This window comes from Castor canadensis, chromosome 7 (genome assembly GCF_047511655.1).
Source record: "Castor canadensis chromosome 7, mCasCan1.hap1v2, whole genome shotgun sequence".
Classification (NCBI taxonomy): Eukaryota; Metazoa; Chordata; class Mammalia; order Rodentia; family Castoridae; genus Castor; species Castor canadensis.
In genome coordinates, this window is record NC_133392.1 from 142,589,567 (window position 1) to 142,613,333 (window position 23,767).

At 42.0% G+C, this 23,767-nt stretch overlaps 1 protein-coding gene and 1 non-coding gene across 2 annotated transcripts; both read right to left on the bottom strand.

Moving 5' to 3' along the window:
* Positions 1-2,253: 2,253 nt before the first annotated feature.
* Positions 2,254-22,459, bottom strand: Ppp1r8 (protein phosphatase 1 regulatory subunit 8). Its single transcript, XM_020178630.2, has 7 exons — positions 22,305-22,459; positions 20,426-20,486; positions 15,745-15,898; positions 13,740-13,960; positions 11,555-11,699; positions 6,835-6,899; positions 2,254-3,716 (listed from the first exon to the last, which is right to left on the bottom strand). Exons 1-7 carry the CDS (start codon positions 22,358-22,360, stop codon positions 3,363-3,365), a joined length of 1,056 nt encoding a protein of 351 aa, XP_020034219.1. The 5' UTR covers positions 22,361-22,459; the 3' UTR covers positions 2,254-3,362.
* LOC141425371 (small Cajal body-specific RNA 1) lies at positions 18,892-19,051 on the bottom strand. The gene has a single exon (XR_012450424.1).
* Positions 22,460-23,767: the final 1,308 nt, after the last annotated feature.

A 23,767-nucleotide genomic window follows, 5' to 3' on the forward strand; every position in this document is an offset into this window, starting at 1 on the left:
CCCCAGCAAGACTTACAGGATGGGTTTTCCTTCCGCCCAGCCTCGGTCATCCCCGTGCCACGTCCTCCTTCCATGTCTCTCTCAGGGGTCTGCCTGGAAAACCTTGGCATACTGTCAAGTAGCAAGTTCCTATTTGTCCTTTAGTGCTCAGGTGTTATTTCCCTGGACTCCTTACTGCCTCCCAGGTCTCAATCAGGAGCTAGCTGTTCTCATCTCATCTACCCATCCCTCTGCGAAGGCCCTCAGCAATCTCAACAGCATGTGTGTCGTCGTTTCCTCCTGGAAGGTGGGCCTTTGGTGGGCAGCAGCAGCTTCCATATGCTCAATTCACAGATGTTCAATCCATGACAGTTGTGTGAAGTGTCTGCACTACCAACATTTGTCATCAAAACTGAGGGGTCTGGACAGGGTCTTCTGAGTCTGTTTTGACTCTATAATTCTATGATTTGCCCATGAGAATCATATTTTAGGTAAGCAGTCATCAAACAGCTGATTCTGAGCAGGGATCCCCTGGGTGCCACCTGAATGGTTAGTGGGTGTCCTCCACAGGCTTCCTCATCCTATTCTGGCCTAGGGAGAACATGGATTATGCGTTTCCTACTTGGCTTTTCACTAGTGTAGTGTGCAAAGGACTATGGAAAAACCAACAATCACTTCTCATCCAGGACAGACCTGAATGGGACAAGCTGTGTCCTTTAGCACCATCAGTCACACACAGCTAGACAAGGACAAGAGGCAATTGAGTCCTTTCCTTGGGTGCTCCTTGAGGTGCTCATCTTTGAGGGGCACTAGTCCATGATTTCAATAAATCAGAAACAACCCAGCCATACATTTGTTTCCTTACGCCCTGTAGGACAAAATGCAGCTAGTCCTGCTTGGGCTCAACTTGACCAGGTTCTTGAAGTGGAAGAAATATCCTTGCAGACCTGGATGTTTTTTGAGCCTTTCTAGAAACGCTAGTTCAAGTTTTATTCTGAAACCAAAAATGCATGATGTAACTCTTCACTAAGAAGGATGTTTTATATAAACTACATCTAACCCCCCCCTATACTATACTATACTCCCAATAAGTTGTCCAGTTTGGACATTTTTAAACTTCAAACAGCTGGAGAGACAGGCACCAGTGGCTCATGCCTGTAATCCCAGCTACTCAGGAGGCAGGGATCAGGAGGATTTGAGCCCCTATCTTGAAAAAAATCACAAAAAAAGGGCTGGTGGAGTGGCTTAAGGTGTAGGCCCTGAGTTCAAAAAACCCCAGTACCACAAAAAACAAAACAAAAAAACAAAAAAACAGCTGAAGACATGGCTCAAGTGGTAGAGCATCCGCCTAGCAGCACAAGGTCTTGAGTTCAATTTTGGCACTATCAAAAAAAAAAAGTTGAAAGAAATTTCAAAATAAACTCAGAGAGAAAACCCAGCTACAGCTGAGCACAATGGAATGACAGCTCACCCCAGCATGGGTCTCACCAGCAGACCCCTCACCATATCTCATCCCAGAAGCCGTGACTGTCAATTTCCACTAGTCTTCAATACAATGAGGAATGTATTACCTTCATGAGATGAGGACTCCTACCTTTACACAGCCTGTGGAGGCATCAACTTTTTGTACCGCTGTGACTTCATCAATGCTTAGAAGGCTGTTCTTGCTTCGAGTGGATTTGTCTCTTTTTTTGAGACAGAATCTCACTTTGTAGTCTTGGCCTTCTAAGTGCTAGGATTATAGCTGTGTGCCACCACACCGGGCTTCAACTCACAGGATTTGGAATCTAGTTGGCGTCTTCATTAGAAAGCCACATCTCATCGCACACAGCACACTTACTGCAAATGAGACTCCAGTACATAGGACACATCCATTCCACCCAAGCTCCTGCTGAAATCCCCCCAAACTTACTCAACCTTGGCTTCCTTTTGCTCCTGTGCATTCAAGCTACGGTACAAATGCATGAAGACTGGGTGACCAGGCTTAAATCATGCTCACCCCAGGACTAATGCCCTAAAGCCCAGCCTCCACTTATGAGGCCCTATTGTCTCCTGATGAAGGGCAAGAAACATCTCCTACACCACTTTGCTATGTGAGGCCTGTCTAAAGACTAGAATCTCAAATTAAGAGTTCCCACTTTCCTCAGGGGCCATCTTTATTTGTGGTAGTAAAATGGGGACAGGGCACCACCTCCCAAGCCCAGCAGCCGTACTTCTGACAAATGTCCCCTGACAGCAGTGGGAATCATTGATGGTAGTGACAGGACTCAAGACTGCACCCGAATGACAAAAGTTACGTTTAATTTACAATGTAATAAAGGTTACAGGTAAAAAGCTACACATAAAGCGTGAAAAGGCCTATTACACAAATGTACAAATCTCTGTACAAAGTTCATATCAATGTTTCCTACCTTTGTCTCCTGTGCTAGCCAGGTCTAGTCTTGGAGTTCTGAATAACCAGAGCTCTCATCCAAGGGAGGGGCAGGGGGCAGAATGGGGGGGAAGAAAAGCCTCCAAACCAACAGGTAAAATGTCCTCCTAAGAGACACCAGAGACCATGAAATGTAAAATCCTTTCAATCTGAATTGTCCTAACTGGTCATATTCTTTAAAAACTGCCTCATAACACACTTGAAAAGGAAAGTAACATCTTAACAGAGTAGAGGACAGTACCCAGGAATTAAAGAAGAAACTTAGGCAAGTGGAGTGCTCAGGATGGACAAGAAAAACAGGTAACATTCAAACAACACTGTAAGTTAAAAACTATAAACCTGTGCCCATGGCACTGGTCACATATGAAGGGAAACCAAAATGTTTCTTACTCCAACAGAAAGGATGAAGAGAAAAGCCTAACTATTGGACCTCAAAACCACTGACCCAAGAAAACACTTTTGAGTTTAAACCTTAGCTTAACTGAAGATCAACCTGGGATCCATGGTAACCCTTTTGCTACCTAGAATTGCAAGGGTAGTGAATATAAACGAGACTGTTGGATCCCTGAGGCTGCAGAGACCACTGTTACCCCCACAACTCTGGATCCAATCTGAGGTGTGTGTGACTTCACATGAAGACCATGCTAGATGGGGCGGCGGGGGGGTAGGGTGGGGGGGGGTGAGAAGGCAATGCAAGGCCTGGGAAAGAGCCAGGGCAGTCTACTTAAAAAGACCTATGAAACCTTTCTCTGCACTGAGAGTGTTCTGAAGACAGGTCTTTATGGGGTATTTCAGTCCCATCCCGTCTCAGTATTACATGGTTAGGACCCCAGGAGACATCTTGAAAGACGATACTGCACACATGGAAAGTTTTCTCCCTAGTTCATTAGCTCCCCTGTCACCCTTCCACCCCATTCCCACCCAGTCCCACCCGTTTCCATGACCAAAAATATCAAATCAGTAAGGAAGGTGTGGGCTTCTTGCCCGGCCAAGCCTCTTTTGCATATTTCTTCTTTTTGGGTTCATTTATAGCTTCAGGGTTATAGACTGCAGGATTTGGTGTGGGGTTCATGTTCACTGCTGATGGCACAACGGGAGTCAAGTCCACATCAGGGGCGAGGTTTGGGTATGGCATGGGCAAGCCACCGATGAGCGCTGTCCCATGGATGCCGTGAGGCTGGGAGCCTGCTTCACTGTGCGTGGGGGGCAGGCCCCCGTAGAGTCCTCCGCTGAAGGCAAAGTTCTGTATGCGCCTGCTTCCTGACTCTTCCAGGCCCAGGGAGCCAGGGCCCTCCACTCGCTTCTTCTGTGGTTACCACAAGAGGGAAGAGAAAGTAAGAGGTGAAGCGCTAGAGTATTTTCCCATTGCAGCCTGAAATCTTACGATTTGAAGAGACCTTAACACAGTAGTTCTCATCTAACACAGTGGTTACATGGTAGTAGCCATCTAATACAGTCGTTCTCAAACACTGTTTGAAAACAACAAAGTTTTCATCATCTTACATGAAACTGAGAAAAATGAGGATAGTGTTGTGAGTTTTAAGAAAGTAAAACCTATGCAATTTAAATGACCAGGCTTTATCCTCAGGTTACACTCCTTCCTCTCTTACACTGATGCATTAAAATGCCCTTTCAGGAAATGGAACTAATAATTCACGTATTTTCTTTTTGGGGGTAACATACAAAGGTAGAAAATCCATATCGGGTGCTTTGAAATAAGAGACAGTATCTCACTATGTTGCCGAGGGTAAACTGTAGTGGCTATTAACAGGCACAATTCCACTACAGATCAGCACCAGTTTTTGGCCTCTGACAAAAGCCCATTCATTCTTCCTCCCCAGGGAACCTCGTGGTTGCCTGCTGCCGGGAGGTCACCATACTGAGACCCAACTTGGTGTATAGTGCATAGGACATCCAACTGGCAATAGTGAATTATGGCTTTGAACTCCTGGAAGCAATACTCCTGCTTCAGCCTTCTGAATAGCTGGGAACTATATAGGTATGCATCATTATACCCAGCTGGGTGCCCAATTTTTAAACATTAATCTAAGAGTGAAGGAAGTAATTTACTGGTGGCCCGGGTCTGAGTGAGAGGGGACTAGCTACAAAACTTCGAAAGAGAACATTTTGAGGTGAAAGGAATCTTCTTTATCGTGATTAGGGTTAGTGGTTCCATCGGTGTCAAAACTCAAACTATATACTTAAACATTTGTGTCTAATTTTATGTACATCATATCACAATAGAATTGACATAAAGTACAAGCACCTGCTGATTTTGTATTTTAACGATTACAGAACACTACAAAAGAATAAAGAGGAAAACCTCAAGGGGAAAGGTTTCAGGAATACTATGGAGTCCTACAAAAAATTGTACCCTCTATTTAAAAAAAAATCAATCAATCTATCTATCTATCTATCTATCTATGACACTGGGGATTGAATCCTTCACTCAGCCACATCCTCAGCCCCATCCTCTACTTTCTCACACTGCACCAAAGTTTATGAAACAGTCTCCTTGCCTAGACTAAACAGATGAAACACAATTCACACATATCTTGTCAATTTAGTCTAATATTATATATGGGTTCCACATCCATGTATTCAATCAACTATGGAAGGAAGATACTTGAAAAAAATTGAAATTCTTCGTTCTGAACATGTAGAGGTTTTTTTTTTCTTGTCATTATTCCCTAAACAATATACCATAATAACTTTTATTTAGTTAGTTTTACAGTGCTGGGGACCAAACACTGCACTTGCTTGGCAAGTGCTCTACCACTGAACTACTCTCCCATCCTAGGGTAAAAACTTTTTGCATTCTATCTGCCATGTATTAGTTATAAGTAATATAGAGATGCTCTGAAGTATAAAGGAAGAGGGGCCGGGATGTAGCTCAGTAGGCAAGCTCTTGCCTAGCATGCACAAGCTCTGGGTTCAATCCCTAGCATCACAAAAATATACAGGAGTGTGGGGAGCAGATTATGAGAAGCCTATGAGAATGTGACATAAGCACAGCTGTGCCCAATAATCAGCAGGCTGAATTTGGCATGGCCATAGCCGCAGATGCAGCACAGCTGCTTTTCCTAAGTTGTTTACCCTGACAGAACTTTGCTCCACCTCCTAAAATACTCACTGAAGGAGGACAAGAAGCTTTTTGATGGGGGATTTTGATTGGCTGATGACTGACGCTGTCTGGTGTGTCTCCACCAGAACAGCTTTCTGCACTGAGAACTTTATACATAGACTTTAGAAAAGCTAAGCTAAAGAGAACATGGGACAGTGCAAGTCTAAGGGCCAAGACTTTAAGAGAGATTAAAGGGAACATGGAACAGTGCAAGTCCGATGAGACAGTGCAAGTCTAAGGACCAAGATTTTAAGAACTTTAAAGAGAAAACATGGGACAGTGTGAGTCTAAGGAAAGAGACTTTTAAAGAAGAGAAAGGAAAGACTTTAGAACTAAGGTTTTAAAGAATTGTAAAGGAGTAAGGCCTTAAAGAAAAGAAGCAGAGTAAAGAAGAATAAAAAAGCAACAAGGTTGTTGTGCGTCTCCATCCAAGAGCCCAGCACACCTGGTGCCAGCTTTGTCTTCTATCTATTTGTCTTCTATCATTTGACCCAGTTAGGGTCAGTAGAAACAGGAGGGAGATGAAAATAGGTTATATGCAAATACTGTGTGTTTTATATAAGGGATTTGAGCACCCATAGATTTTGGTACCTGAGAGGGGCCCTAAAATCAATCCCATACAGATACCAAGAGATGACAACATAAGACTTTAAAAACTAAAACTCTCTATAGCATCTCTGACCAGCCTCTTCCAAACACTTTTTGAAAACCTCTATTAACAGGGATCTGTTAATAGGACAGTTCTACGCACCAGGAAAACTTCCTCCATATGCTGGGAATCATGGCATCTCTGCAACTTTAAACCTAACCCAGCTCTAGACTGACCTGCCATTCCTGTTCACAAAATGGCACAGCAAAAGCCATAGGTGCCATGCAATACTACAGTAATGCTTCTCCTTTATTTTGAGTCAGAGGGAAAGTAGGGCCTCTCTCTGCACCTTTCTGGAAGATTAAACTTACATTCCCACAGCACATAATTTACATCCCATCAAGCTGGCTGGTCATGTGCAACCTTTCTGTGGTACTCTGGATTCCCCAGACATAGATGAAGGTAAGAGTATTTCCATAGAATAAAAAATGGGAGGAGAGCAAAGAATGTGTTTTAAAATTACACACTCATTTAACACTCACCTGCACAGTATTTTCTTTCTTTTTTTAAATTTTTATTTGCAGTGCTGGGGCAAACTTAGGGCTTTGCTACTCATACACTCTACCACTGAGCTCCACTCTCAGCCCCCAGAGTAGGTTTTTGAACACAGACTAAATGGCATTTCAAATGCTGTTAAAATGAACTCCCTACCTTGACCGGGACCACTGCAGTTTGTACCATGTTCCGGAAGCGACCTACTGAGGGATCCACGTCCTCTGCAAAAAAGAGGGTAAGGTTGGGTTGGTACTCTGCTGGGCTACTGAGAGGAATAAGGGTAGAGGGCTCACTGCAAATCAATAACAACAATTTGTTCAAATAGAAAAATACAACTAACATTGAGTTTGTTTAACATGAGCTGGGCACTGTGCTAAATCCTCCCTACAACCCTATGAGGTAGGCACTACTGCACTCAACATTATTAGGTAGTGAGAAAACAGACTGAGGCTTGGAGGAGTGAAAATACAGGGCCAGTCCCCTGGTGGAGATGGGAGGAGCTGGGATTTTTGTGCACCAGCAGAAGCAGCATCCCCTTCCCCAAGGCTTTTTCCCATTCCATACATTTCCCTCCTTTCAAGGAAGAGGAAAAAAAAAAAAGCAGACATTATCAATCTCGGGTTACTGATAGCCCCTTTCCAAGTGGTATGGGAGAGCAGCTCCTTTTTCACAGCTTGCACATACATCATCATACCCTACATACTTCTGGCTTCATTTGCTCTGTAGGGAGAAAGAATTAAGGACAGATAAAATGCTTACTTTTCAGCACTCTCAAGTCTCATGCAACAGAGGTTAGGCATGGAAATAAAGAGTAAAATTCTGTCCTGCCTTTGAGGAGTTGGCAGTAACAGAGCCAAACAGGCTATTGGCAGTAACAGAGCCAAACAGGCTACAACACATCAGAGGTGCTTCAAGAAAATGCCAAATGGCATTACCAGAACACAGAAAAGTGGCTGTGTGCACCTAGGATGTGGAAGTTGCCTTACCAAAGGATGAGCATATAGAAATAGGTATGCAGAGAAAACTACCTTAAGCCCTCTTAGCTTAATATCATGATAGAAAAGGAACTGCTTCCCTAAAAGATGTTGTACATCTATTTATTTATTTACTTATTTACTTACTTATTTGAAGTATTGGGGCTTGAACTCAGGGCCTCACACTTGCTGGGCAGGTGCTTTACAGCTTGAGCCATGCCTCCAGCCGCCTATTTTGTTTTTTTTTAAGATAGGGTCTCACTCCGTAGCTTAGGCTGGTCTTGATCACTTGATCACACTCTGCTTCCCCAGACTTGTCTCAAACTAATGATCCGCCTGCCTCTGGTTTCCCAAGTGCTGAGATTACAAGCTTGTACCACCACACTTGGCTTGTACATCTTTTTTTAACTGCATTAAAGCTGTTTGCTAGTGAAACAAACACTTCTAATGAATCCCTGTGGAAAACACAGAATCCCTACTTAATTCAAATAACTATGGCCCAAGTGGTAGAGTGCCTGCCTAGTGAGACACTAGGTTCAAACCCCAGTGCTGCAAAAACAAAACAAAACAAAACACACACACAAAAAAATAATAGTTTGTCTGGCTGGTGGAGCGGCTTAAATGGTTGAATTCAGGGATCATGCTTGCTAGGCAGGCACTCTGCCACTTGAGCCACACGACCAGAGCTCCTAGTTTATTTAAGTCTAGCAATGCCTTTGAAGAATATACCCAACCCAGGTGTCAGTTGCTCATGCCTGTAATTCTAGCTACTCAGGAGATAGAGATCAGGAGGATCATGGTTCCAAGCCACCCCAGGGAAATAGTTCACAAGACCCTATTTCAAAAAAAAAAGCATCACGAAAACAGAGCTAGGGGAGTGGCTCAAGGTGTAGGCCGAGTTCAAACCCCAGCACCACAAAAAAAAGAATATACCCTGATATTATGTTCACAACCAACCTTTGTTGAATGAATAAAAGAATGGCTTTTACATTCAAGAAGACAGAGGCAAAGATACCTAGGGGCTTTAAGAAAGGGACATGGTCATTAAAGAGGTTCCCCTATCTTTTCTCTCATGGCCATAGGAGTGCTGTTCTAATTAGTCTTTCAGCAAGGAGGGCTAATAAAGCACAAGAGAAGCCAGAGTTGCTGGGTGTAGTAGTGCAGCACGTGGGAGGAAGAGGCAGGAGGATTTTGAGTTGGAGGTTAGTCTGAGCAACATAAAGAGACTCTTGCCTCAAAAAAAGCAACCGGAACCTAAGTAGAGTGGCTAATGGGCAAAAGGTCCCTTATGTGCCTGTGGTGGAGCAAAATTAAAGCCATTCCATGAGGCCCTATTCTCTAGGGTGCCCTGAGCACTCTTCAGCCAGAACCTTTTATTCCTTCCTTCTAACTACTCCAGTCCTAGAAAGAAAGGATATACCATTTGGGATATTTGCATTCCTCAACACCTAACTATAAATTTCTTGTTAACTTTACCTTGATGTGGGAAAGGTTGCATGGGTGATAATGGCTAATAATGTTTACTGAGGGATTACTGATGCTGGACACTGATCTTAGGTATTTTTTACATATTAATTTAATCTTCCCACCAATTCTGTGAGGTCAGTAGTTTGCCTAGTCACTTGGCTAGGGATATAAAGCTACTAAGTGAAAAGGTGAATTTCAGACTCGGGCCTCCTGACTTTAAGGTCCCTGCTTTTTTTGTTGTGAGACAGGGTCTCACTGTGTATCCCATATTGGCATGCACCACCACACCCAGCTCAAGCCCCTGCTCTTTCTTTCTTGAGACAGGGTCTTGCTATGCAGCTTATGCTGGTTTAAAACTCATGCTCCTGCCTCAGCCTCCTGAGTACTGAGATTACAGGTGTGTACCATGAAAGCCCTTACTGTTAAGTACTAAGATGGCATGCCTCAACACACTCTCTGATAAAGCTCCAGGGTGCTAATTTACTATGTTTTGGACTCAGGGTCTCATGCTTGCTAGGCAGGCATTCTACAATTTCAGCCACAACTCAGCTCTTTTTCCTACAGTATTTTCCAGAAAGGGTTTTGTGTTTTTTGCCTAGGTTGGTCTGGACCTCAATCTTCCTATTTACGCCTTCTGCACAGTTGGGATGATAGGCATGCACCACTATCCCAGCTTACTGGTTAAGATGGGAGTCTCACTTTTTACCCAGGCTGGCTGCAAGTGTGATTTTCCAGGCCTCCACCTCCTAGAGTAGTTGGGATTACAGGCATGAGCCACCATGCCTGGCCCAGGGTGTTGATTTTCAAGGAGAAAAACGCAACAAAACAGACCCTGCCTCCTGAAAGAGACTAGAGATTAACTAGACAAGTAGGTCACAAATTGCTGGCTTATTATTATTATTATTATTATTATTATAAACAGGAGCTGATTTAAAAATACAAAATTCTGGGCTGGTGGTGTTGGCTCAGTGGTAGAGCATTTGCCTAGCATATGCAAGGTCTGGGATTCAATCCCCAGTACTGTAAAAACCAAAAAACAGTAATTTTAGGTCAACCTGTGGAAACTCTTATTCAGTAGGTTGTGGGGCTAGGAACAGGCTTATCAGAATGGTCACCTAAACCCCAGTCTGAACATTTCCGCTGGCACTTACTACTTTAAGAAGGAATCCATTCTACTTCACACACCATTAGAAAGCGAACTTACAGTCACTACAACAAACGGCCTGATTTCTTTCAGAGGAATCCTTTTAATCCTTCTAAATATAAGCCAGGGATTTGATTTTTATTTATTTATTTATTTATTTTTTATGTTGAGACAAATACTTAGCACCCACTGGCTTTGGTTTTGGTGCACTCTGTCCAGACCACAGTGGCATGCTCCCCTTTCTCCTCACCCTAAGACCCTTAGCATCCAGGGGACTATTTCCACATCTGTGAGCCATTTCTTTCTTCCTCAAGACAAAACAACACATTTGGATGGGTTTTGATCTAAACATAGATCAGTGAGGTTAATGTCCCCACCAGTCTTCTATAGTTTAGTCTTGAATTGCACTTAAGGAGTCTTACATCCCCTCGTGACTCAGACTGTATTTTCAATGAACTAACATCCCTAGGTCTTTTTTTTTTTTTTAAGGCTGTCTTTGGAGCAAATCTCCATTTAAATAATTTATATTTTGATCCTAAAGAAAGGACTTGAAAATTATTTTCACAGCATTTCAGTTTGGGAAATAAAAGCAATTTGTTAGGCTGCAATCCTCATTTCCATCTACTGAAATTTATTTTCAAATAAGATTGTTTTTTTAAAAAAATCCCAATTTTTATCATCATGGTATAAACTATACATACTTCTTCACTCTGTATCATTCATCTTCCAGAGCATTTGAGATATAACATAAACCCACTAAGTGAATACGAAGTGATGCAACAAACTGGCAATCTCAGTGGCCTTCCCTATAAATTGATGTTCTCATCCTGCTGACATTTCCATACCAACTATCTGTAAGTGACTTCCTCACAGATAGGCTGGTCTTCAATGTGATTAAGAGTGGCAGAAGGTGCTCCAACTTTGGAGCTACCAACCCTACTCAGAACCCCATAAAGTGAGTAATGTTCGGTTTTGAAGTAAAACTATTACCTATATCTTTAGACTTCAACTTCTGCTATAATATAGACATACTGGATTAGTCTAGAAGAATTAGCCTTGCTCTCTACACTTATTTTCCAGGGCCCTTTCTTTAGCTTTTTCTTTCTCATTATAACTGGATAATGCTTAAGAGCTCAGGGTACGCTGCTGATGAACCATACAAAATTATCTCCCCTTAATATAGTACCTTTTATCCCAACCTTAGCTGAGAAATCTTCTATTTGACCTGTAGACTGTGTATGCTACTAAGATCATTAATTTTTTCATCAGAGAAACTAGGAAGAGACCTCACCTGGGTTGATGATCTCATCATCTTCACTGAAAGTCACCCTTGAGTTCTTCCTCTTCCTCTTTGGTCTCTGAATGTCCAGATTTCCCTCTTCAATGGTGAGTGTTGAAATCCGCTTATTGTGGGCAGTGTTGAACTCTGTCAGGTTCTAGACCAAGGTTCAAACAGGAAAAACAGGAGTCAAGACCCAGGGAATTTCGTGGAGAAAACACTACCAAAGAGCACAAGGCATTTGTGGCTTACTCTGACCTCCTAAGGCAAATGAGACTCTTGCATACACAAAAAATTCATGATGTCCTCAGACTGCTAATATTAACAAGTCTCATTTGAAAGAATGTATAATATCTTCATTGACTAATGAGGGAGTGCTAGTCAAAAAGAGTGAAGGGCCTTGAGTGAGAACAGGTCACCCTTTTTGTTTTGTTTTTTTTGTGGTACTGGGGCTTGCACTCAGGGCCTTCACCTTGAGCCACTCTACCAGCCCTATTTTTGCAAAAGGTTTTGAGATAGGGTCTTGTGAACTGTTTGCCCAGGCTGGCTTCAAACCTTGATCCTCTTGATCTCTGCCTCTTGAGTAGCTAGGATTATAGACATAAGCCACTGGTGCCAGGCTTGAGTTTGTTTTTTAAAGGAAAGCCATCATGTTTTTATGGTGAGAATTAAAGGAAATGTGATGGGAAGAAACACCAAGAATTTTTTTAAAGCAAAACAACAACAACAAAAAAAACAAGATGAAAAAGGACAACTGATTGCTTCTTTCTCAGTAGCTCTCTCCTTTAAAATTCTTAAGGACACTCACTACCTTTTGTTACTTCCCTTCCTGGGTCTGGCCCCAGTTCTACTCATAACCACCCATTCATTTATCTCAATGATTAACTCAGCCATAGCATTGCTGCCTGCACCTTCCTGATCCACTGGATTTCTTCCAATCTGCATTGCAGTTTAAGATTATTCCAAATGTCTCAGAATAAAGACCCAGAGAGGACTTAATACACTGAACGAAAAATATAGGGAAGCATGTGAGTGACCTGGAGGGGAAAAAAGGCAAGAGTGATTGCCAGCAAGGTCCCTAGGTATGAGGTGACTTCTTCAGAACAAAACGACTTTTAAATTCTAAGCTTTTGTGCTTGGGTCTTCCTAAAGACTGGGAACCCGGCCTTGGTACAAGAATAGTAAATGCATGTGGATGGTTAAGGACATGTTTTGCATTTGGTCTATCTAAACAGACAAGTCACATCAGTGCAGTGACAGACATCTTCTAGAAAAGGAAAACTTGAGCTGGTGATATAGGTCAGTGGCAGAGCAAGTGCTTAGCATGCATGAGACCCTGGGTTCAATCCTTAGCAACTAAGTAAATAAATAAGGAAAACTTAGTACTTTAAAATTTTGTAAAATTCATGGCCTTCAGGGCATCAACCAGGCCTATCAAGCAGTCTAGTTCTATGTAGAAGACTCCTGGGCTGTTCAGACAGTATCAAAAAAAGCTGTATGAATGAATGAAAGTATTAGTTTTGCTAAGCCAGTGTTGTCTAATATAACTTTCTGTGGTGATGGAAATATAGTTGTCCTTGGGTATGGAGGGGAAAGAAAGAGGCACACCTTGATTCCAGGACCCAGTGTTGACACCAATCTGCAGATGCTCAACTCTTTCAAATAAAATGCACACAACCTATATACATCCTCCTTTATACTTTAAATCATCTTTAGATAACTAATATGAAATACAATATAAATGCTGTGAAAATAATTATACTGTGTTGTTTGGAGAGTAATAAAAAAAAAAGTCTGTACATATGCAATACCCTTCCCCCAAATCTTTGATCTGCTGTTAGCTGAATCTGAATGCAGAACCTGCTGAAACTAAGAGCTTACTATATTCTCAACATAGTATCTACATACGATTACTGAGTACTTGAAATGTGTTTAGTGGCTACTACATTGGACTAAGCAGTCACAGGACAAAAAAATGTAACTCTTGGTTTTGGCTTCTAACAACCATGAAGCAGCACAAGATTCTTAGGAAGGTCTAGTGGCAGGAAGATCAGTCACAGATGTCCACACTACATTACTAGGTTCAAGACAACCTTCTGTAGCTAAATCACTGACATTTCAAGCTACAAAAAAACAGCTACAAGAAACTGTAAAAACCAGGGTCCCAAAAGACAAAATGATAAAGACATGGAATTACATCAAGCTCGGTTTCCTCCTCTGGAAGCCCCAGTAAGCCCTTGAGTTCATCATCTTCTCCACTCATCTTCTCATCTCCTTTCACAGCCGAAGGCAATGTCTGAGGCTTCTCACGCAGAGTATATGCCCTTGTGGATGCTCCAAATGACACCGTGGAATCAATGGGAATTTGCTGAGGCTTATGAGGTTCCAACCGAATGTGACCTAAGAAAGTGCCGTGTGCTAGGAATAACCAAATCAGAAACGTAAGGGGAGAAAGCAAAAAAAAAAGTCTGAGTTTTAAAAGGGAGAGAATAATAAACCTTCTGCTCTCCAACTCTCTCTTTTTGGTGCTGAGGACTGAACACCCAGGGCCTTGTGCCTGCGAAGCACACACTCTACCATTGAGCTACACTCCCAGCCCTCTTCAACTCTCGGATGTCAGCTCCTCTTAGCACATCAGTTTTGCTTTTCTGTTTGTTAGTTTTTAAGTTATACACCTGTAATCCTAGCTACTCAAGAAGCAGAGATAGGAGGATCATGGTTCAAAGCCAGCCTGGGCAGATAGTTCACAAGACTCTATCTTGAAAATACCCAACACAAAACAGGACTGGTGGAGTGGCTCAAGCAGTAGCACGTCTACTTTGCAAGTGTGAGGCCCTGAGTTCAAATTCCAGTTACCACCTCCCTCCAAAAATAAAGTTATAAAAAAGGTCACATTCAGGACATAAACCCAGAGCTTTATGTGCACACTAGGTAAGCACTCTATCACTAAGCTACAACCCTAACCTTTCCTCCTCCAGTTTTTGAGACAGGGTCTCACTATGCAGTTCATGTTGGCCTTGAACTCACTATGTAGCCCAGGCTGGTCTCAAACTCTCAATGCCCCTGCCTCCATCTCCCAAGTGCTGGGATTAGAGGTGTGTACCACCAGGCCAGGCAGAAAACAAGCTTTTTAAGAAAATGGCACTGAGCCCACTGCATTCTCTGCTTGGCTCCATTCTGGGTCCAGGAAGAACGACTCTCACTCAGCAAAAGCTATGCCCCTCCCCAAGGCAGGAGATGGATATTGCCGTGGTTTGCCCTTTCCAGCTCCAAGTCAGAGGAACATGAAAATTGCTGGCCTGGTGGCAGTTATGCTTTGGTTTTTCCCCAGGACAAGAGAGCAACTTGGTCAATATAGGTGTATTATCAGTGCCAAAACAAGCCAAAATCCTACTACAGATTCTGAGTATTTTCCATTTTGCATGTTATGAAACAGAGAGAAAGGATAACATATGTACTATAAGGCCAGGCTCCCTTATGTAAGCAGATTGGGAGAAGTGTAGGTCTGTGAGTGTTGTATGGGGGCAGAGGTGCCAAACATGAGCCCAGGAAGAACTCTACATTTTATACTGCATTCATATGTGGACAAAATGAACGGACTCCAGAGGCACACACACTAGAAGTTTAGTAAAATCTTATTAGAATGTACTCGTAAAATTAAAATTGATATAATTCCCAGTTAAAGAAAAATGTAGCTAAGATTAAAAAAACCTATTATAAATAATAAATTTTGCTCAAAATAAGTATTCTTAAAAAATTCTATATTAGGAGGCATGGCTCAAGTGGTAGAATGCCTACCTACCAAGTGAGGGGCCCTGAGTTCAAACCCCAGTACTGCCAAAAAAAAAAAAAAAGTCCTGCGTTGCTAATCTACTTATGCTTAAAATGGGCCACAATTTATCATGGTCCTATGAACACTTGACTACCAGCACTCCCTAATTCCTGGGTACCGTTTTTGTTCTCCATATAAAACTGAAGTGCCTCCTTCTAGAACAGTGTTTCCCAAAGCCTTCTCCTCTCTATAGTCAGTCATCAATTGTTTAAGGAAAATAGGAGAATCACAGAAATAGACTGGCTGATTAAAAACAAAACAAAATAAAACTTTCCTTCATGAGCTACAGAACATGTTTTCCAAACTAAGAACCAAAGAGCATTTTCACATTGCCTACAGGGACCATGTGAAAAGGGAGGGAGATACTTACTACTGTTGAGATCTATCAGGAAAACTCTCTTGAGATGCTTGTGGTAGACCAGTGCAGCGTGGACACGAGAGCAAGACTGGTGGTCAATGGTAAAGTCACACAAATCAGGGTTTCTCCCAAATAAGTAATACTTCTTCTCATCAATAATCAGTTTCTAAATAAATATCAAATTAAATACTACTTAAATCTTATTGCAACAAAGTTTACCAAAAACTTCTAATCAATTAAGAAGAGAACCTTGAATAGTTAAAATTTCTTGCCAAGGAGAAAAAAATAGTCCCCATTTTTTTGGGTGGGGGTTGGGTGGGTGGGGGAAGTATGATAAAATCAATTCAGGGGCTTTTTGTCTGGAACAAATCATCCCAGTCTTTCCTGTAGCATGCCCCTAAGCAATCTTCTAAGTCTAATCATACACATAAGATACCAAATGGGGACAGTCCTAATTCCTAAATGGTCAAAATCTAGTATTTTCACTTCTGGCTATGAGAAAAAGCAATTTGGTCCATTAGTTTACCTACTGGCTCCTGGAGGACATTAACCAATGCTACTATTACAAAGCTGTGAGTGCCATCGATGCCTTGTTAATGAATTTCCTCCTTAGAGCAATAGACTCATCCAAATTCAGAAGGAAGTCCTTCATAGGATTGTTAAAGAACTGGGATCAGGGCAATTGAGCATGAAAAAACAGTCTTTGTGTCTCACTATAAGCACTCCTTTCAATGCACTGGGGGGAAAAAAAAAAGAACAGGAGAGTAACAAAGGTCTTTTCCAGGGGTGGGTACCAGTGGGAGGGCATAAGGAAAAGGTGAATGAGGGTGAATATATTTTGTATTCATATATGAAAATAGAAGAATGAAATCTGTTGAAACTGTTCTAAGAAGGGGGAGGAGGAGGGAGAACGATGCAGGGGGTAAATCTGACTAAGATATATTGTAAGCACATATTAAATACTACAATGTATGCCCCTGTACAACTATTATATACTAATTTAAAAAAACAACAACACTGGGCATCTTTTCCCAGTAAGAAGGTTCAAATGACCTCAAGAATGTTCTGCCCAGACCAGCTGCACCTCAATGTACCCATAATTCTTCAACATAAGAACACTGATGTTCCCTAAATATAGTGCTTGATTATCTAGTATCACTGTGAAAATAACTTTTTAAAATTCTATTACATGTAAGAGGCCTATCCCCATGACATAAAGGATTAAGAGTCTTTTTGGAAATTTTAAGTTTTTTTGGTTCCTAATGTTAGGACAAAAAGGAACTAAGAAGCACAAAGCAGCTGGAAGTGTGGCTTGAGCAGTAGAGTGTCTGCCTAGCAAGCGTAAAGTCCTGTACTGACAATAAAAAAGAAAAAAAAAAAAAGAAAGTAAATAATGCCTGAAACAAAACAGCACAAAGGTGGGAAGAAAAGCATAGTAAAGGCGGTACTATGCTAGGATTCATTCCTGGCTAAGTCCTTGAACTCACAGTGGGCTGCTATTCTCCCATATGCATTAGTCTCCATATCTCATGGAAAGATTTTTAGGCACTGGTAACAATAACCGCTGAGCACTTGTGTACCACATACTGTGCTATGAGTTTGTTACATCATATTATGTGAAGACTAACACCCTATGAGGAGGGAAGGTACTAACCTTTCTATTTTTATAGATGACAAAATTGAGGCATGAAGAAAGAAATTAACTACTAGACTGGAGATGTGGCTTGCTTTGCAAGCTCAAAGCCCTGAATTCAAACCCCAGTCCATCCAGGCCTGGGGATTCACATGTATAATTCTAGCTACTTGGGAAGCAGAGATAGGAGGATCGAAGTTTGAGGCTAATCTGGGCAAAACATTAGCAAAACCCCATCTCAACAAATAAGTTGGACACCATGGCACATGCCTGTGATCCCAGGTACATAGGAGGTCTAGGTAAGAGAACTGTGGTCTGAGGCCAGTCCCAGGTAAACACACAATACTCTGCATGAAAAATAACTAAAGCAAAAATGGGCTGAGGGCAAGGCTCAAGTGGCAGAGTGCTTGCCTAGAAGCACCAGGCCCCGAGATCAAACCCCAATACTGTCTCCCACCCCAAGTAAATAACTACCTTACTCAGGTTCATAACAAAGCTAGATATTTGTGGGCTGGGTTAAACATTCAGATTTCTCTGACTTTAGAGTCTGAGCTCTTTTAACCATATGTTATATATTTTCCCCATTCCACTTCTATCAAAAGATATACCACATAGCAATGATTATTTTAAGGAGTGTATAGGTACTGTAGGTCATATTCTTTTTTTTGGAGATATTGGGGTTTGAACTTAGGACCTCAGGCTTGCTGGGCAGGTACTCTACCACTTGAGCCATTTCACAGCCCTTTTTTTTGTACTGGGTATTTTTGAGACATGGTCTTGTAAACTATTCGCCCAGGCCTGGCTTTGAACCGAGATTCCCCTGATCTCTGCCTCCTGAGTAGCTAGGATTATAGGCCCACTTACTCAGTTTTAAAGCTTAGCTTTAAGGTTCAATTAGCTCAACCTAGCTTGAATATGTGGGGCACCGCTGGGAAAACCTGTCCAACAATGCCCATTTGCTGGTGGTACATCTTATTCCAGGACCATACCATACTACTACAGAGCATTTTACAAGACTAGTCTGGGTTACACAGAAGCTCTGTTTCCAAAAAAAAAAAGAAGGATTACTTTAGAATTAAAGGAGAGTCCTAAAATTATAACACCTGTTCTCTCTAGGTAACATTTATTCATGCTGAATTCTACTGCATTTCTCATTCACATTTATTACAAAGAGTATGTTCTCGCAAACTTAAATGTGCTAACCACAGTGCCCACAATGGGTCACAAAGAAATCTATAAGATTACCAACTCTTGATTTCTAATATAATAATTCTAGGGACCAAAAAGACCTATCAGAGATCAAGAGATTTGTTTGGGGTAGAGAGAAAGGGCTACCAAGTTAAAGGTATATATTCACTATTAAAGGCATCAGAACTGTAGAAACATTAAAATGCATGGCATCTTAGTGGAAAATAGAATGTGTTAGAATTAAGCAAATGTGTTAGAGTGAATAAAATAATGCACTGCTCTTTCCATGGTCACTAAAGCCATAACTTCTTGACTAGTTATAGCTAATACCACTATCCAATTGTGCCTATGAGTTATAACTCAGAGTGTGTCTTTACACACTGGGCTTAAAAACCTCATGGCTTTTAATATTGCACTTCTTCAACCCAGCTATCACAACATATCACAAGCCTTTGACACAGACTAGGATATAGATAGCTTGGTTAGTATCGAGTGCTGATCAAGTCTAAATCCTTAAAAATAAACACATCTGGGCTGGGGATTGCAACTCAGGGGTAGAGCACATGCCTACCATGCATGAGACCATTGTACACCTAACAGCACTGAAAGACAGAGAACATTATCAGCAAATGGAAACCAGTAATCAGAGGGATGATTGATAAATTGACCAGATTTACTACATTCCAGTAACAAAACAGATTTCTATGCCTTAGAGCTTCATGCAATTCTATATGACAATAAATACTTTGTAACTGTGGAAGTATCTATAGTAACATAGGTTTAACAAGTATTTTTAGTTAAATTATTTCCTTACATAATCCTGATACTTTGAATCACAAGAGGCCCTAGGTTCAATCTCCAGCACCACCAAAAAAAAAAAAAAAAAAGGGAGATCTCACTAACTTTTCAAACTATTAATTGTGGAATTTCAATGTTTTTCATTATATACATCAAAGAAAAACAACTGCTCTCACTAATGGGAACCTGAATCTAAATTCTAGCTGAGTGGGCATGGGTTTAATCCCCATTTCCTGGTAAACAACAATAGATATTAAAAAATTTACACAACCTAATAGCTAATCAAAACTTGTATTCCCTTGAAATTCTAAGTACTCACTCAAGACTTGTATAAAAGTTGGAATTCTGCTAAATTTTTCATTTATAGCACTTATTTCAATTATAATTATATAACATTTTGTGTGATCTGTCTCTCCCACTGGATGTTTTAAACAAATGAATTTTACCAATATTTTGTTCTTTTTTTTTAAGGAAGTAGCTAAGTTTATCATACTTCTTTGAAGAGGTTGGACCTGAATCTCAAAAAAGAGCAACTTACAAGTTAAACCCTAACATATCATTCACTTTCTTCTTCAGTTATTGTATATGTTGTGTATTCCACACAATTCTAAGTACTCAAACAGGAAGGAATTCACCAAGTTAGAGAGCTTCCATGGGTCCACAGGCCCATAACCTATTAAAGCTCTTCATTTAGGGCTGGTGGAGTGGCTCAAGTGTAGAGCACCTGTCTTAGCAAGTGAGGCCCTGAGTTCAAACCCCAGAACCACCAAAAAACAACCCCATTAAAAAATCTTCATTGGAAGATGAGAGAGGTAAAGCTCCCCTACCCTCTACCCCCCACCAAAAAAAAAAAACAAAACAAAACAAAAACACTGAGTGCCTGTGGGAGATCTGAGCTTTGAATGTGTTATATCGTCATGAACTTTTAATAGGAAAAAAAAAAAAACCTTCAGAATGAACAAAAGTAGCATTGCTGGAAAACAAAGCACAGGAGAGGGGGTGGAAAAATGAGTCACTCACAAAAATCTTTAGAATGGTGTTTAGGAGAGACAGAGAAGACATGTATTTCCATACCTCAATTAGTTTGTCTCCTTTGACTACATCCAGATGTAAACCAGGTGGGGGTTTACCTGCCCTGGAAAAAAGTGAAAAAAGAATTTTCAGGATGAGTTCATAAATGTTATTTACAATCACTATCCCATTCAACTTTGAAGCTCTTCTACCAGCCTATAATTAGTTCATGTACAAGCAGAAACGTCAACTATTTCACTGTTATAGTTCTTTTCTACATTTGACACTTCCCAAGTGATTCAATTGCTCTAAAAGAGATTTTAGTAGATCTATATTTAGAGCAGCACCAAAGAAACCTGTATTTTAACACTGGATATTCACTTCAGAGAGAAAGCAGCATAGAGAATACAAGTACCATAACTGGGATAGTCTGGTCACCTGCAGCTTGAATCTAGAATTTGCTACTACCCCAATACCATATAAAGTCAGAATAATCAGTTGTTTTGGATTAGTTCCATTACAGAACAAGCAGAAGGTACTGGTCTGAGTTCTGAAACCAAATCACAATTAGGGAATTAGAGCAATTCAAAATTGTGCCATGAAACCAAGTACCAAAAGAATACGGGAGGTATGGCACCCTTTAAGAGATCTTCTATACTGTAATTAAGGAAACTTTTCTTTGTACTCTGCCACACCATTCAAGGGAGATACACATATGTCAAAGCATTTAGTACAATGCATGGTACATACCAGATCCTGAGGAAACAGTAGGTGACCTCAGTCTCTTCTAACTATATTTTCTGTGCTGTCCCAAATTTGAAATCAATGCAGCCAGAGACCAAAAAGGACTAAGAATTTATAGGCTGAAGCAAATGTTCGTTACAAAAGTGTAAAGAAATCCAGAAAAGAGCCACATATCACTTGCTTCCTAGGTTTGCTCATTTGAACCTTCCAGAGCCGCTATATTTGCATATAAGAAGTGTATCCTGTCTATCTAATTGAAGATGCAATATATCTCACAATCTTACCCCAACCTTTTATGGTAGTAGTTAAAAGGACAGTGAACTGGACAAAAGTCCATTTTCTCTGGGAAACAGGAAAAAGGATATTTTACCTAAAACATACTTTCAGAACATCTACTATGTGCCTGCCCTCAGGCCTAGGAGCTGAGAATACAACGATGCAAACGTCAGTGTCCTTGAAAATCTCAACATGACAGGAGACAGAGGCAAAAAACATGTTAATGATACACTGTGATGGGCTACAGGAGAAAACGCTCCCTGCAAGACAATTAACATTTGTTCATCTTGTAAGCCTACTCAAAGACCAAATTATCCCACCATTCCCAACAACTTTCCAAGGGATGGAAAGGGTTCATTTCCTTTTCTGGAATGGAAATTCCAGAAGGTTTTTGTGCCAGGCTTCGTGCTGGTCACAGAGAACAAGGGGATGGGTCAGCGCCATCCCTGCCCTCAGGGAGCTCCCAGTCGGCGGGAGACAAGACAGGCCCCGCACGCGGGATGCAACGACAGAGGATGCAGGACTCAGGTTGGGCTGGGGTCTGGAAGCTGGCTCGTGCGCGCACGGGACGTTCAGCAGGGGGCCAGGGACTGAGCTCCACAAGAGCACCAGGCACTCACTCAGGAGTTGGGGGTAAGTTAGGGACCAAGGCCCCGGAGCATCCCGGCCAGCGACTGCCCGCTCAAAGGACTGCTTAAGTGAACGCCTTGGAGCCCCCCACCCCTGGGTCTCCTCAGTTCCTGGGCCCGGGCTACAGGCTCCGGTTCCTCAACACGTCGCCCGGCCCCACACAGCGGACAGTTTTCCCTCAATCATTACAGGGTCTTTCGAGCCGTTCGTTTCCACGTGAGAAAAGAGCCGCCCTTTCAGCCCAGGTTAGCTCAAGCCAGGCCACTCCGGCCCCCGCCGCCCCGCCACTCACCAGGTCGGGCAGTCGAACAGCGGTAGGCTGGAGCCGGAGTTCGCGGCTGCCGCCATCTTGCGTCTCCCCCTCCCATTTGGCGGGCCTGAAGCACGCCGGGAAACTGGGAGACCGGGAAGGAAGAGGCGGTATCCCAGCAGTCTGTGCGTCCGCGCGCGCACGCACGCACATGAGCACGCACGGCTGTGGGGCGGTGCCTGTAGAACTAAGGGCTGATTTTGAGGTCAAAGGGTTTGGAGTTGGTTTCTAAGAGTATGCAGAGGTTAGGAGTTCTCCGTGGCCGGGAGGTGTCAGAGGAAAAGGGATTGTAGGGAAAGTTGTCAGTCTCCCCCTGCGTCCTCCTGCAAGAGCTCTTGCGCTGCAATCTTGGGACTGCATCAGCCCCCAAGGCTTGCACCGTCAGCCTGTCAACCTTTCACCTCAATCTAGAGAGTGAGGTGAAGTCCCACTCATTCTGTTTCTCTTCTGGTTCTTCTCATTTCTGGTTCTAATCATTTGTCCTTTCTAATCTGTCTTTCTAAATCTAGGCCTTGAGGGCTTCTGTAGATTATGTGGGAATCTGAGTTAGGGATCATATAGTCTCTTTATGAAAACTCTGGACAAGTTGATCCAAGAGCAGATCCAATTAGAAGGTAGGTGTGCAAATCTTCACTGTGCATAGCTCAAATTGTTAATCAAGTTTTGTCCCCTTAGGATTTTTTTGCTTTGGGTCATAATGACTAGACTATGCAGGGAAGCATTTGGATTGCTGCTTTGGCCTAGGCCACCATCTCACGGGAAGACCACAAGGGAGGGCCTCTGGTTGTGATGGCTTTGTCTATTGAGTGCTTACTTGTCTGGGCTACTATGCATTTTATGCAGATCATCTCACTTAATCCTCAGAGATAGGGATTAATCCTAGAGATAGGGATTATTGATTCCTGGAAAGAGAGACTCAGAGTGAGTTGTCCAGCCTCACCTAGAACAAGTGGTGAATGGCAGTCAAACCTGAGTCTAACTGAGCACAGGATTACACTTGTAATCCTGGCTACTTGGAAGGCTGAGATTAGGGGGATCACAGTCAAGGCCGGCTAGAGCAAGTAGTTCTCGAGATTCCATCTCCAAAATAACGAAAGCAAAATGGACTGGAGGTGTGGCTCACATGGTAGAGTGCCTGTTTTGCAAGTGTGAAGCTCTGAGTTCAAATCCCAGTCTCAATGAAAAAAAAAAGGCCAGGCTCATTAATCATTGTCTCTCACACTTTTCTGTTGGTATAACTATATTTATTAGTATGCAACTTGTGTCCCCCTTTCACATCTGCAGAAAACCTGGGATGATTATCTGACTTGCAATTTTTTTTTAAAGGAACTAATTACATTATTCTTTATCCAGAAACAGTCACTGCTCAACTAGTTAAGAAATCTCTTTCTGTGATGAAAGTATCTCTCTTTTTGATTCCCTGCTACTGGTCCTCTAGATCTGGA

Coding starts and splice junctions, on each gene's coding strand:
- Ppp1r8 (XM_020178630.2), bottom strand. CDS start 22,360: ATGGCGGCAGCCGCGAACTCCGGCTCCAGCCTACCGCTGTTCGACTGC. Junction 20,487..22,304: donor CTGTTCGACTGCCCGACCTG/GTGAGTGGCGGG, acceptor ACTTTTTTCCAG/GGCAGGTAAACCCCCACCTG. Junction 11,700..13,739: donor AGGAGGAAACCGAGCTTGAT/GTAATTCCATGT, acceptor ACCTTGGTCTAG/AACCTGACAGAGTTCAACAC.